This window comes from Pithys albifrons, chromosome 7 (genome assembly GCF_047495875.1).
Source record: "Pithys albifrons albifrons isolate INPA30051 chromosome 7, PitAlb_v1, whole genome shotgun sequence".
NCBI lineage: Eukaryota > Metazoa > Chordata > Aves > Passeriformes > Thamnophilidae > Pithys > Pithys albifrons.
In genome coordinates, this window is record NC_092464.1 from 5,388,323 (window position 1) to 5,404,503 (window position 16,181).

General features: G+C 48.2%; 1 protein-coding gene across 2 annotated transcripts in view; it reads right to left on the reverse strand.

Annotated features, from left to right (window-relative positions):
• Nucleotides 1-16,181, reverse strand: part of LOC139674019 (mitogen-activated protein kinase kinase kinase 3-like) — an 80,194-nt gene that overhangs the window by 14,040 nt on the left and 49,973 nt on the right. For both annotated transcript variants that reach the window (XM_071560099.1, XM_071560098.1), the window contains exons 6-9: nt 12,518-12,631; nt 10,890-11,001; nt 4,103-4,236; nt 1,336-1,409 (exon numbers count right to left, since the gene is read on the reverse strand). In XM_071560099.1, coding sequence (XP_071416200.1) covers nt 1,336-1,409; nt 4,103-4,236; nt 10,890-11,001; nt 12,518-12,631 — 434 coding nt within the window. The remainder of the gene's footprint in view (nt 1-1,335; nt 1,410-4,102; nt 4,237-10,889; nt 11,002-12,517; nt 12,632-16,181) is intronic.

Genomic DNA, 16,181 nt, shown 5'->3' on the forward strand with positions numbered 1-16,181 from the left:
ATGCCATCCCATCAAGGCTACAACGACTCAGCCACCTCTTTGCAGAAATAGTCTGTCTTAGTCCTCTTTCTGCCAGGGAACAACATAGCCCTCCTTGTGCTTTTCCAGCTCCTAGACCCCATGACTGAACACATCTGCCTGCTTTGCATGTGAAATCAAGCCATACCACCCTCTTACAAACACAGCCAAAATTCTTCTCTCTGTTCCCAATACAAGTTTTACAACCACTCTGTGCTCCTCCTGCTGTTCTTCCCGGCAAAATCTGTGCAAAAGCAAAGCTGGGGCAGAGAGGCCGGGAGCACAAGGAATCCAGCTTCGATACAGCCGTAACAATGAGCAAATACATCACAGGAAATTATTAAAAGCCACAAAAAGGAAATGGACCTCGATGCTGAGACAGATCCAAAGTGCACAGAGCAGCAAAGCCGAAGCACGCTACACAATCAACCCAACACAGACCTGCTGGAACGCAGCCCTGGTGCTGTATGGCAAAAGCAACAGCGGAAAAAAATAGAAAATCTTTGATGCAGATGGAAAAAAAAAATATACTGCTTCCCAAAAGGACACTGTGTCTTATACACAGCTCACCCTGCACAGCAGCAAACACACAGCTCCTGTGCACATGTGAGCTGGGACTGAGCAGCCGCACCAGGCACTGAATCCCTGCCTGGGTTAGGACAGCGTGTCCCAGTTGTTTCCTGCTGAGAAGCTAAACTTAGTTATTGCTTGTCTGGTGTCCTCAGCACCTTGACTGAGATGTCTGTGGCTGCTGGCAGTGCACAGGGACTGCTGAATTTACCGATGGTCAGTGGAGAGCAGATAGCATGTACGGAGAGGATGAGGCACAGAGAGGCTCATGGAGTATTGACCTGGTGATTGTAGAGAGCCAGAGGGGTAGGAGGTACCGTGAGGGTGGGGATGCACTGCAACAGGTTCCCAGGAGAAGATGTGGCTGCCCCTATCCCTGAAACTGTTCAAGAACAGGTTGGATGGGGCTCTGAGCAACCTGGTTTAGTGGAAGATGTCCCTGCCCATGGCAGGAGGTTGGAACTGCATGGTCTTTAAGGTCCCTTCCAACTCAAACCATTCCATAATTCTATGAGAGGGGTCTGACAAAAAAAAGAAAACCTGGGCACACAAAGCCAGGCTGTCTTTGTCCTGCAATTCAAATCATACCATCCCACAGACATCTGTGCTAGGATCTGGTTTTCAGTATTAGAGATAAATTTGTTTTGCTCAGGGGCAAAACCAGCAGAAACCTCAGGGGATGCCACTGACCCCTGTGGAGTGCAGGCTGCCTTTCAGCTTGTGAAAAGGGTGACATGCACAACTCACCTGTCCACAGATCTGTCCAGTGATTGGCAGCTCCCAGACAGCGAGTCATCAGGGCTGATGAAAGCTTCAAGCATCTGACAGTGAAAGGAAAGGGGAAACAATAAAACCATGCACTGTAGCTCTTCAAGCTCCAGCACTAGCAGACCTCTACAGGGTCAACAAAGCTCCTCCAAAGCCAGCTGATTTACACCAGCTGATGCCAGTCCCACAGAGATGAGATTCAGTCTAACAAAAGTTTTCTTCCCAGTGGAAATCCATTTACAATGCCCTCTCTGCATTTTTGTTCTTTCCAACTGCTGTTTGCTAGTAGGAAAACTGAGGCAAAGATAATTAGCACCCTGATGTTCAAAGCATGTGGAGAAGTCAATGAGATTCAAAGTGTTCAAAGTATTTGTGAAAAACATTAATACTACTAAAAGAAAACATCCATCAGGACACAAAAGATGTGCCAAGGCCAAGGGGATATTGTGTACCACAGCCAGGACTGCAGCCCTGGACTCCTGACTTCCCGAGCTGCCCTGGCACACGAGCCCAGCCTCCCTCTCCACTGATAAGCACAGCATCATCAGGGTTTTGGCTGGAGGAACTGGCTTGGCTCTCACCAGCTCAGTGAGTCAAAAGCTTCATTTGTGTTGCTTCCTGGATGAGACATTGTACTGGCCGGGGTTATTTATAGCTGGTTAGTAACAATAGAGGGTTTGTGTCGAGTGGTAAACCCAGGGCCTGTGTGCACTTCCACATGGAGCAGAGCCTGCTCCAGGCCACGCTGTGCTGCAGGAGGTACCAATGCTCCCTCCTGGCTGCAGACACTCACCCAGACTTGCTCCACAGCCAGCCCAGCTCATTCCTGGGAAAGCTGAGCAACCAGGGTTAAACACCACGTGGAGTCACACTTCACTGATTCCCACATCAGTTCTCGTTCCCCAACAGTCTCCCTTTCCATGTCCTGTTCCCACAAAAAACCTCCTCAATCAGTTGTCATAACAGCTCGCATTGTTTTGGCTGGACAGTCCCAACTGCAAAGTGCAATTTTTCTCTGCTTCCCAGTTTTTACCCCAAAACCTCATCCTTCAAATTACACTAGCCAAAGAGGATGAAGACCTGTCCTAAAACCCACTCCTCACCTCTGCAAGCCATACCACGTCTCTCCCAGCAACTAATGCTGAAACCGACTAATTTCTCAAAAGCTTAAAACCGGGAATTGGAGCATGCTCCATACTCAGCCTCTGTTCATCTGCCAGGCTGGTCTCAAGACCACAGTTAGTTACATCACAGGCTTGCACAGGGGCATTCCCCAAAAGGCAGCAAGCTTCAGCTTCTGAGTGGTTTTCCACGAGGCACATATGGAAGCAGCAGCACAAGGACGTTTTGAGGGCAAAGTCCATATAGGGAAAAGCATGGCTGCTCAATCAGAAAAGGAAAAAAAACCAAACAAACCACTCTCAAACCCCCTTTTTCCTGCATTTAATTCATCAGAGAAGAGCTGCAAGCCACCCACAGAGTGGATGCTGGGGAAAAGCAAGGAGAGCATCTGGGAACCTTCATCAGGAGCAGGCTGAGCTCTAAACTAACTGAGCTCTGTGAACAGCCAGGGGAGCTGCGCTGATTTACACCCAAAGGGGGTCACAGGGACCCTCCTCCTGCACGCACACACACTTTGTCTTAATCCTCCCAAACGTGTTTGGAAGGCATGTGAAAACAATAGAAAGCCAACTTCTGGCTGCAGGGAGCACACGATACATCTGCACTCTGACGCTGCCAAGACTCACCCGGAGTGACTTCTTACTTTATTAATGGCTGTATAATAAACTGTTGAAAACACAACTTTGCCATGGAAACACTGTCACAGGCCCGCACACAAAAGTGGGGCTAGTGGGTGCTATTTGAATGTAGGGAATGGACACCTCCCCAGGCAAGATCCTTGGGGGACAGCACAGCAGCCTGACAGAGTGAGCTTAGTGCCTTCTGGGTGTCCCTCCACATCTCTCCTGCAGCTTGTGGATCTTGATCCCACACTTCCAAGAGCTTAGCAAGAATGACTTATGTTCCAAGCTGACTTCACAAGATCTATATCCCCTTCTGAGCTATAACTATAGCTTGAGCAGGGGTGGAGAGGGAGGAATAAGCTGCTTCCCCCTCAGTCCCTCGACACTGCAGAGTTTTCCCCACTGTGAGTACCAATTTGAGTGGAGGAAGAGTTACTGCTTATCACTGAACAATTTGCTGCTCTTTTAATGCTGAGAGACTGGAATAAACAAACTCCTTATTAAAAGAGGAAAAAGTATATATGGGAGAGGAACAGAGACACAAAACCACAGAGAGAGGCTGGGTGCAGAGCCAAGAACTGTAACCAGAGCTCAGGCAGAAACAGCACATGGGAAGCAGCAGGAGCTGCTGATATCCCCAGGCTGTTGCAATCACAGGCAATCGGTTTCTTGGCACATTCTCCCGTGGTCCATGGGATGTGGGAATGCTGCAGCCACAATGGCCTGGCAGCTGGTGCACACATGTGTCGCAGATCTGTGCTCCTCCAGAGCTACCTGAGGTGCCCAAGCACATTTGCCATCCCCACTCTAGCTGGCTCCCAGAGTTCCTGGAAATTGGACCTGCCATTTCTCCATGGGGGCACCCATTCCTGGAAAAAGCTGGCCTGAGCCCCATGCACAGGCACTGCTGAGGATTTAATGGTGGGAACAGCTCTCACAGCACAGCCTCCCTCGTGCCCAACGCTGTCCCAGTTTCACCCACACAGCCCAGCCCCACTCACATTCTGGTCCATGGTCTCGGGGATGAACTCGCCCTCGCTGTTGATGCTGGTGTAGGATCCTTGGCGGGCGATCTGCTGCTGCTCCTCAGGAACACTCCCCGGGGGCGGAGAGCTCCGGCCAGTGTGCAGAGAGCCTGGGACACGGGAGGGCACAAGTCAAAGGGGCAACCTGCCCACCCAAGTCCTCCCAGAGATGCTGTTCCAGTCATCACAGACCTCCTGGAGATGCCACTGAGTCTGAGCTTGTGTGGATGGGAATGGAGGAGTTAGAGGTGTGATACTGTTTATGGACATCCTACAACACTTTTGCAACAGGGGGAGTTTCTTACTGTGGGGCCACACAACATGTGGCAGACTTGACTTCAACCCACGCTAAGAGCTGTGCACTATATCCAGGTGCACTGCCAGTGCCAGAAAGGAAAGGGCTCCAGAGTTTTGTTGTGATCAGTCAATCTCAAAGCAAACCACAGACTCCAAACTTGCCTCCCCTCTTTGACCTCCGGGCCATTTTCTCACTGTAGCACACCACTGCCTTGTTCAGCAATCTGGGAAACAACCCAGGTGAACTGAGTGCAACATCACTTAAACAATTCTTTCATGGAAAACAATTTGCACTCAAACACCATCCTCTACCCTTTCCTGACACGAACTTAAAAAGAAAGAAAAACCAGTCCTTCCATCCAAAAAACCCAGGAGGGGGATGACCTATGGGATCAGCTTGTCCTACCTCCTGCCCAGGGACTTGTTTCCCATCTGTAGACCCAGAGCCTCCACAGCAGGCAGAGCCACCTGGGAACCCCATGGGCTTTGTTGTGCATCCTGTGCACACTGGCACAAACAGCAAGGCTTCCACAGGCTCCCTCACAGGGCTGGTTTAGCAGAAGGGGATTTCCATTTTGCACCTGGGAGAGAACTCCACAGCTTCCTTATGTAGCTATTCCATTCCTCCCCCTTATTCCCCAAATCCACTCCAACCAATTCCATGTGCCTTTTCGGGCTTTGGGGGTTGTTGCCCTTGCTTGGCCCAGATGCACAGGCTTGGCTGGGCTTTCTCTCTGTGGTCACTCCCCTTCATCCCTGTGCTGTCATCACTCCATGGCAAGGAATTGCTGACAGAGATCTGTGCTGCTCCGTGCTGGAGCTTTAGCTGCCGGCATTGTGCAACATGAGCTTTCACGCAACACAACAACTTGTTTTTAAGCAGACTTCTAAACAGCACACATCTATAAGGAGTTAGAAAGCACATGAGATGTGTTCCCTTATACCTCATACCCATCTTGGCAGCGCTCTTGCCAACTCCTGGGTTCATCACGACCATTTGGTAACAACAGGCCCAGGTTAAGCACAAGAAAAAGGTACTGGGAAGGGCCCTATCCCCTGATCAATCAACACAACACTTCTGTCTCTCCTGCTGCTATTCTGCATCACAGCTACTGTGCCAGGTGGATCTCTGGCACAAATCCATCAGCGTGATCAACACTATGAATGTGAGTCCCCACCTTCCACTTAAGCAGATACACATCAGGAGCTGCTAATGTTAACGGTGTCACACCAGCATCAAAGATCATGAAATCAGGCTTGCTGGATTTATACCAAACACACAGGTATCTCTGTCCCACGATACATCTTCCTTCAGACTCCTTGCTCAGATTGTAAAAATAAGTGATATGTCTTAGAGTTACTTTTTTTCTTCTTCCTATTTTCTCCTTCACAGATTTCCTGAAGGATAAGAACACAGCAAAAAAACTCCAACTGAAGCAATGCCAAGATCAAGGGGAGAGAATCTTTCGAGTGCTGCAGTGCTCATAAGGAACTGGCTTTCCACCAGCCCGAAAAACAAAACCAGTTGGGAAGTACAGCATCCTCTCTTGGAAGATAAATAAACAAATGTTTAACCATTGAGCAGTTCAGGCACCCGGGATAAACCACTGCATCAGCATCCAACCACTGCATCAGCATCCCCTTGTTTGCTTAGCAGATGCCCATCTGGAAGGCAGCATAAGGGCACTTGGGTGGCTCTTGCTCCAAAAAGCTGCCAGAGGATTTGTCATGGTGTAACCACTTTATCTTAGCTCTGCTGAGCATTTCTGTTACTGCTGTGATGAGGTGGGGTCTGCTCATGCACTGTTGGGATCTCTTGCTCCAACAACTCATTTACTGCCCAGAAAGTCTTTGACTCATGTATTTACAAAGAGCTGTACATGCCCTGTTTGATTTTGAACCCAGAGAGTTAAATGAGATTTATCACAAGCACAAAGACTTTGAATGATCTCGCATTAAGCCTTAGCCTGTAACAACTACTCCCAGCCACAGGTTAGCTGTGTTTGACCTTCCAGAGTCACATTTCCTGCCAAAAACCTTTAAAGGGGGGTAAGACATCAGCTATTTCCCAGCAGGTGAGGAAGTTAAACAACATGCTCAGGCTTTTGCATGCCTGGAAACTGCTGGATTGAACCAGATCCCTTTCAGCCAGGCTGTTTGAGTAGAAGTGCTGCCCAAAGTAATTTATGCAGCTTCACACCTCCAGGAGCACTGGTTGCTGCTGCTATGCATCTATGCATGTCCATCCACCTGGGAGGAACATGAGAGGTGGCGGTAGCTCAAGGTTGATTCCCTGCTCCAGGCCTATCCTGTTGTGTTGACAAAACCTCAGGCAACCCCAGTGCTGCTGGAGGTGTGGAGGAATGGAAAACAGGGGCCAGAGAGAGAGGAGAACTGTGGTACTCTGTGAGAGACTTAATTCATTGTGGGGGCAACACAAGGCTTATTGGATACATTGGATAATGCTGCTTTACCCATCCTGAGACAGAGGAAGAAATAAACACAAGCCCAGATGTGCCTGTCTGATACATCATGGATGCTCTTCACACTTGAACTAATATTCAAGAAACAGCAGCAGCACCACCAGGCAGGGAGAGGAGACCCCCAAGGGATGGTTCTGGGATCTACAGGATTACAGGTCAGCTCCAGTGGGGATGGGGCAGGCTCTGAGGCAGTTCTGCATAGGCCAAATGTGGTCAGATCTCAGCAGCTCCGTTTAGGATTCCTGAACTCAGAGAAACTCTGCAGATTGGCACTGCTCGAGCACCTGACCTCGCTTACCCTTTGGAGCAAGGTGCTTTGGGGAGGGATTCCTGCTCCATGTTACACACACTAATGTAAAGCCACATATGGAGACTAGAGCACAGCATGTCCCGAGGAGGGAGAACCAGGACAGCATGGAGACTCACAGTCACTGCTGGCACCCACTGGAGTCTTTCATGTTCCTTTCTGCTATTTTTATTTAATAAGTGTCTTTCATGCAGTGTGTGCAGAGCTCGTGGTGCTGCACGTACAGCCAGTTCCCCTGTGCCAGGCTTGGCTTCCCTCCGCCTCCGCATTCCCTGGCTTCATCCTTTCCCTGCTCTTCCCAAAACTTCATCCACTTACTGATCAGCATCAGGAAGGGAAGAGAAGCCCCTTCAAAGTCAGAGCTGGGCAGGGTTTGCTGGCAGCTGCCTCTGCTCACAGCTGCAGCCACGGAGACCCAGCCCTGGGATGACGTTGCTGTGGAGCAAACGAGGGACATGACATCAAGATGTGCCGTTGTTCCTGAGCCCTGGCAGAAACACAGGGATCGGGACACAGGCACAAGGGGAAGACAGAAACCTGCAGGAAACTTCTCACTCTCAGACTGTCACAGGGAGGTGTGAGCAGATGGACCAAACCTCCCTAAATTTCTGCCTTCTCGGTGGGATGACTATAAATCTCCCTCCTCTCTATGCTGATTCTCTGAGGATGGATTCCTATAACTTGATTTAAGTCAAATTTTGAGTACTTCTATACTAATAATCAGGACAGAGCCTATTTTCTAGCCCTAAGGCAGCTGTCATGATGTACACAGCTAAATCTTCCACCCACTTCTCAAAATGAGGGTCTCACTCATCCCAGCTCCTGGAACACTCCTGGTCTGGAGAGGGCTGGCAACCTCAGCAGCTTGGTTTGCCACCATGGAAAAAAGCAAAAAAAATTAAGTTTCTGGCAAATGTTTCCACTGAACTGGCAAATCTGGAATGGGGCTCCTAAATAATATTGTTCTGAAACATGTATTTCCTTCAAGTAAATACAAACAACCCTCAGTTATCTCAAAATACAAAACTCAGAAGGGTTTTAGTCCAAGTTTCCTGGCACTCAGATGAACATCTGCAGATGCTGGTCACCAAAAGTCTGGAAGGGGATTTCCACTGAAACAGTTTATGAGGAGGGAAAAAAAAAAGAAAATACTGACTTTGCATAAGGTTTTTCAGGGACATGGAGTGAAGACATTTTCTGCCCAGCAGAAGCAAAAATAGCCAAATCTTCCCCAGAACATCTACCTCCCTTCCAATGTGCTTGTGCCAATAACATAATTTTATTACATTTCGCTGCTGTTTACATGGCAGACTCAGCAGAAAAAAATGAGACATCTCAGAAACACGAAGAACATGACCCTAAACTACCTTTTATTATAAAGTCACTTTGAATCTCCCTTTAAGTGTAGTTTCAAGAGAAAAACTGAACTAAGATCCTCTCTTGATAGCAACCACTTTGATGACAGCAGAAGAAAAACACTGTAGAATACCTTACAACTGCAAGTGAAGAATAGTTTCTCCTACAGAATTCCCAGCCTCTTAGGCTGCACTTTGACTATGTACCAAGTTCGGTGAAATCCCCACTTCAGGAAACCAAAACACAGGATCATATTTGTCTATCTATTCCCTGACATGCAGTTTGATGCTCCTTTTGAAACACTGCTCTCCCTTTCAGCTTGCTGGAGTTTCTGCCCATCTGCTGGATTACCCAGGTCTGACCCAGGAGGTCAAAAAATGCTTCTGCTGAATTGGGAACACCTCCTGGGCAGAGCCAATATCTTGCCCTTTGTCTGCCTTGTCCAGCTCAGGATGTTCTCAAAGGCAGTGACACCTCAGTCAGTGTCCAAAGCTGGTCAGTGACCCTTCTGGTATTACAGAAGCTCCAAACCACTAATGAAAGGCCAAAGCATGGCACAAAAGTTATCAGGGAAGTCTTAGCTTTGCAAGAACTCATCTCACTAGCACAGCTGCACATGGAATCAATTCTGCCCATCACACTCGGCTCACTCGTCAGTGACAGCTCCCAGTGCCACAGCTCGTTGCTGGCTTACATTAACAGCTTAACAAGTGCCAAAAAAAAAAGAGCAGCAGAGATGTTTTGCTGAAGCACAGCTTCTGCTGAGGGCCTGTGCCTTACCATGCATTTGTGTCTGCATTTCATTGAGGGCCATCTAGTGACTCTGCCAGACTTTGGGCAAACTCTAAAGAGCCATGTGAGCTAGAAAAAAAATAAAAACAGAAAAAGAAAACCTTGGTACATCCAAACATCAGGCCCAAAGAGAGCTCTTGTACATGTACCACCCACCCCTGGCTTCAGTAAGAGCTGGGCATGGCTGCACAAGGGGCTATGTTTGACCTACCCTAGAAGAACATTTCCTATATATCATTGTCTGAGACGTGGCAAACCACAGGATATGTTATCAAGGCAGCACAGGCTATGAAACAGAGAAAGGCCAAATCCTTGGAGAAAAACACTCTTTTGTTGCACAGAGAAAAGACTTTGGAAGCATTTACTGCCATATAAGTACAGAGGATCTTTGGAGGGTAAAGTATTTCTTCGTATATATTTGTATAGGAGGGCCCCACTTTATTCAAGGCTATAATTTCTACAGTTGGTGAATAAGTGTATGAAAAAATAAGGGTCTGTAGAAATTACCCAGTAACCTGCATCCACAGATGTGGCAGAGAACATTCACTGTGAGAAAAAATCATTAATCCTGCCTGTAGGTTGTAATACGAATAATTATACCCCTGCTACACAGTCCTGTGTGCTGCTTTGCCAGTTCTGCACAAGGCACCCTGCTCTACACAAAATTCTGCAAGGCTCTTAACACAAAAGCTCCTACAGCCAACTGATCAACAGGATTTTTCATTTACAAAAGCTCAGAGTATTTTAGAAAGTAAAAGCATAAACCCAAGCACAGAAAACTGAAGAAAGAGCCACATGAGACCACGAACAAACTCCACTCCCTGCAGGGCTGCAAGAAGAGATCAGGCACTTGCCAGCCTGGCTTCAGGGGCTGCAGGTTCCTACTGCCAACACCTCTGAAGGGAAGGGATGCTCCCCTTCCTCTGGAATGTGACACCACAACACACTACACACATCCATTCTCCTGAGAAACAACAGCAACAGGTACCACAGATGTTATTTCACCAACAAGAACAGACTGGTGGCATGGGCACACACATTTGGTCCCTACAGGCTGAAGCTGGTCCCAGCCCAGGAGCCAACGAGCCTAAGTCCATTCAGATACATTATTCTACCAACTGGGAAAGTAGGAAAGACACCAAGAGAACAGCTGTGGTTAAAAGAGTAACTATGTCCAGGTCCCACAGAGCCCTGGCTTTCTATAGATCTCACTCTTCATTTTGGTAAAACTCAGAAATTTTTATTCCTGCCTTTCCCCCCTCCAAATCACACCTCAGGTCCCCTGTTCTCCCCACTTTCATGTCGGAGGTGACTCTGCTTAGCACAGCCTCATCTGACCTGTGCAGTCTGCAGAGTGTCCTCCTCAGGCTGAGGATAAGCAGCAACTGCACTGAGTTACTGGTGGGGGATATCAGCGTGGCCATCCAGACTGTAAGACCCACAGGAAGGATGTGACAGAAAGGAGAAAGGAGTGGTGGACAGCCTGGAACAGCACAAAACACCCCACAGAGCTCTGCATTTCACTGACCTGTTGAGTACTTGCGTGTCCTCTCAGAGTCTTTGTACAGGGATCCCATGATATCACCCATGGACCTGGAGATTCTCATTTCATGCTGTTTGCTGTTGTTTGGCTGGAGGAGCTGGTAATCAGACAAAGGGAATGATCAGACTTGGCCAGAGCCCTGTGGACACACCATGTGAAACCCTTTGTTGGCTCCCCATGACCCTATTGCCCAAGAACTATTAAAAAAAAAAAGAAAGACGTGCACGTAATCTAGAGTGGTCCAAAACCATTCACAAACAAGTCACATCGGTTTGTACAACAGCCTTATAAGATTAAGATAAAGCTTCAATAGATAATGGCAAATACAGATATTTGACATAAAAGGCTGTTCCTGCACTGCATTATCTCCAGAAAGATATAAAGACTGATCCCTGGCCTGAAAACATTTGGAATTCCAAAATCAGAGCCTCTCATCCATGCTCTCTAGAGTTCAGTGGCATGGCAGAGGTTCCTCTGGGAAGAGGAACAGGGCAGAGGAACAGAGAGTGGAGGGTCAGGCTCTTCCAGGAAAGACAGACATGGGAAGAGCAAAGAAATGCAAATCCAGTTGGTAACTTCAAATGGTAGTGGCCAAGTCTTACTGAGATAACACATTACAGTGTGCTGGATTTTGAGGTAATCTTATGTATGACCTTGGAACCATGTGTTCTGACATGCAGGAGCTTCTGCAAGAGATGGACCTTCTCTCAAAGGTATGCAGGACTCTACCCTGGCTTCTCTGCTCTCAGCAGTTGCCTTGCAATACTGATGTGTGCCCACAGCTGCCAGGGCATATTGACCTATTTCTGCCCAGGATTTAGGAAACCTCAACTGATGGTTCAGTTTTCCCCTGGGACTCTGGTCTCTCCTCTTTCTAACCCTCGCAAAAGGAGTGGAGAAGTTCCAGGACCTGTAAGCACCATTGGTAGCAGAAGGACAAGCACTGTGAGTTTCAAGACTCCCAGTCTCTCCAGTACTTCTAGGAAATACAAGAAACAGAGTTGCAACATCTACAAATCCCTTGCTTTACAGCCTGTGCTTGGGGCAGCACGACATGTGCTTGGCAAGACACGCCATGCAGGCGAGGTCAGGCTAACAGGCTTAACTGCAAAACCACTGAGCTCAGGAAAAACTAATAAATAAATAAAGATAAAAAAAAATACAGTTTTGCACGAGTCTGAAGCATTCTTCAGTTTGCTCTTCCCAGCCTTTAGTACTGCAGCAGCACATGGAGGGGACAGTCCCCACACTGCCACCCAGCACAGCAAGGGCCAGGACATCACCCTGAGCAGAGAGGAGAGGTGACAAAGGAATGATGGCAGCATCCCTAGGTGGAAAGCACGAGGGGGTCTCTCACAGTTTAACCTTGTTTGAGGCTCAGTCTGATACTTAACCCTTCAAAGGATGCAGGAGGAGCCAGAGGGAGCTGAGCTCAGCCTCTCTGCTACTATGACAGGAAGACTTCCAACCTGCTGAGCCAGAGCAGGGCTGACCCCTCTCATGACCACCTTGCCCTCTGCTCTTCACTGTCAGGACACTCTTTTCCACTCCCCAACACAATAACAAGGCATCTCACTCCGGACACAAAAGAGCAGAAAAGGTGAAGGGCTCACATTCGCTTTCTTTGGAGCGCTCACAAGGATCCTCAGGCTCTTCAGGGAAGGGCTCAGCTCCAACTGTTCCATTGCTTTGTCCAAATCTTCCTGGGATTTCAGCGGGTTCAGGAGCTGAAAGGGATTAAACAAACACCGGGGAATGGCAATGTCACACATATGGGTAAACAGAGGAAGCCAGATTCTTACAGAGAGCAGCCTGGGAATTGGGGGATGAGGGAGGAACCCAAAAAGGCGATGGAAAACGGAGCCCCCCTGCCCTGCAGCTTGCCGAGCTCTTAACATTTTCTTCCAAGTTCTCATCTACCAAGGAACAGACGCAAAAAAATCACAACAAACAACATCTGCAAGGAGAAAGCTTAAAGGTCACATCAGCAATCCAGCTATTGAGAAGAGAAAAGGGCTGGGATGAACCCTTAGGCTTGCTGCCTGCTGCTCTGATCTTGGAGTCTGTAGGAATAACTTGCTGCTACCCAGCCCCAAAACAACCCCACATGTTCCTCCTGGAAAGATGGTCATGCAGTGGTGCTCCAAGAAAGCACTGAGCTGCATCCAAGGATTTACTCTGGTAGATCCTCAATGCCCCTCCCTACCTCTGCAATCTGTGTTCCCATGTACTGACACGGCCTCCCTAATGTCTGGTCACCAGGTAAAATCAGGGAACATCCCACAAATAAAAGAGTCTACTCCCCTTTGATGTGAAAAGTGTGTATTGCTCTCTGTCCAAGAATCACTTCTTTCACTCCTACCAGGACAAATTCAGCTTCTGCTCTTTACAAGGTAAATAGAACAGAGAACTACACAGTGCCATGACTATCAGGCAGCTGAAGGTCCTGATGTTTTCCTGGTAAGTGGCAGACTATTGACCTCATATCTCCACAGGGAATTTGACCCTCCCAGCATTTCTGTGTGGTGTACCATGTCCTGCAGACAGTCTGAAAAGCTTCCAACAGCGGCACTTCAGAGGAGCTCTGTAGCCTTCTGCTACCCTGGGCTAAGATTAAAAGTACAACTTCTTGACCCCTATTCAGGGATATTCTGCCTAATTTCATACCAAACAGGCCTCAGCCTCTGCAGGTTGCCTTGGGCACTGGATCCAGGCAACACAGCACATGTTACACTCATGCCTGAGCCAAAGCACACAGTAATTCCACTGACCAAAGGGACCGAGCAGCCACAGCTCCCAGTAAGCTCTCATTGGCCTTACGGGGAGCTACAGCTTCCCAGAACTCCTGAAAGGCAGCTCAGCCCTCTGTGTGATGAGGGTTCATGCCACCAGCCACAGCAAACACACCCCAGAGCAGCAACCGCAGAAAACAACACTCAAAAGCCAACTGTGACAACCTGTTTGATCCCAGGGTTTGGCTGTTTGCCTGTAGGCAAACACACCTCAGACTGTGTACTCTGAGGTGAGAACTTCCAGGGATGACCAGGTCAAGGGAAAGCTGTGGGCCCTGGCCAGCAGAGATGAGGTTTCACCTCAGGAAACTGATACAGTCACTTCTTCCACCTGAGGACTGCAAGTTGAGCCCACCAAGCTCCATCTTAGATGTCCATGTGGCAGCTGCTTCTACCCTGTGAGCACCTCAAAGTTTGGATTGGGTTTCTCCTCTCCTGTCTAATAGGAAGGTTATCTTTCATCCCTGTTTTGCAGATAGAGAACTGAGCCATACAAGGGCCACCTACTTCATGGTAAACATCAGGCTTTTAACATCATCATCATGGAATCATTTAGGCTGGAAAAGACCTCTAAGACCAATGAGTCCAACTGTTAATCCAACATTGCTAAATCCATGAGTAAATCATGTCCCTACATGCCACATCTACATGCCTTTTCAATATCTCCAGAGATAGTGACTGCACCACTTCCCTGGGCAGCCTGTTCCAGTGCTTGACAACCCTTTTGGTTAAGAAATTTTCCCAATACCCAACCTAAAGCTCCTCTGGTGCAACTTGAGGCCATCACTCTGTGAAGAAGGACCTGGGAGTCCTGGTAGACAACAAACTGTCCTTGGGTGAGCTGTGTGTCCTGGGATGCATTAGAGAACATTGCCAGCAGGCTGAGGCAGGTGATCCTGCCCCTCTACTCAACCCTGGTGAGGCACATTTGGAGTGCTGTGTCTAGTTCTGGGCTCCTCAGTCCAGTAGAGACGTGGTGCTCCTGGAGCAGGTTCAGCAGAGGCTACAAAGTTGATCAATGCTCAGCAGAGCCTTTCTCTTATGAGGAAAGGCTGAGGCAACTGAGCCTGTTCAGCCCTGATAAGAGATTGCCAAGAGGAGACATCATCAATATCTAGCAGTGTCTGCAGGGAAGGTGTCAGAGGATGGACCAGGCTCTGCTTGGTGGTGCCAAGCAACAGGACAAGAGGCAACAGCCAGACACTGATGCACAGGAATTTCCACCTGAACATAAATAAGAACTTCTTCACTGAGCAAGTCACCAAGCACTGGAACAGACTGCCCAGAGAGGTTGTGGAGTCTCCCTCACTGGAGATATTCCACAGCCATCTAGACATAATCCTGTGCCATGTGCTCTGAGATGACCCTTTTTGAGTAGGGAGCTTGGACCAGATGGCCCACTGTGGTTCCTGATCCGTTCTGGGATTCTATGATTCCCTCTCATACTGTCACTTGCTACCTGGGAGACAAGACCATGGCTCATGGTTGAACTTGGGGATCTGAATGAATAGCCCATGTTCTCAGTAGATACCAGACAAAGAGAGTATTGAACATGTCTCTCAAATGCAGTGCTCAGTCTGTTCCCTTAAGCAGTAGAGGTGAAGAGATATTGTCTTGGAGCACTCCCTAATCCTCTTAGAGGTTCACAAAGGCTCTGCAGCAAGCAGACAAGGCTCCTCCACTACACTCACCCAAACAAATGAGAATGGTGGAGAGCTGCTCTCCCTTGTTTCACCATCAAGCAGGATTTGACTCTGAACTGTGAGTACAACCCCACTGCTTACCCATCCCTTCACTGAGCATCTCAAGTGCTCAGAGCAATCCCTCACTGCTGCCCTGAACAGAATGTTCTGCAGGTCACTCCATCTCACTCAACTATCACAACATGAACATGTTTGTGTGCCTGCTTCAGAGGAGCCAAAAACATCAGGCAGAAAGTGCCCTCTTGTAAAAGCAACTTGAGACAGTATTTAGCTTGGCTTTACCTGTTACCCATATCTGTCAAGGAGATTTCACTCCGTTTGGCTTCCAGACTGTGGTACACATGGGTATCAGGAACAGGTATCTGCTAGGCATGAAACTCAACATAAACTCATGCAGAACCATGGCAGTAATTGCCAGGGTGTACTTCCAATAACTGGATTTATTTGAGCTAGAAAGTGAGCAACTGTGATTAACAGCAAAGTTTACCTACACGGAAGTTTCACTAAACAGAGCTTATTCTATTTTCTTCTCTCTTTTAAATAACACCTTCCCCTGGAGCCTGGTGTTGAGTGTGGGACTTGGTAGTCACTGCAGGTTAAGAAAGTGAGTGCAGAGGGTGAGTTTTCACTGACTACAACAGTATTGCCAGAACTCACTCTGTAAGACACCACAGAAAGCCAAAGAATAGTAGGAAATGGGGTTGGGGAAAAATCTGGGAGGTCAATTAGTTCATCTTCCTGCCCAATGCAGCACTAACTGGCATCAACAACTCTTGACAAAG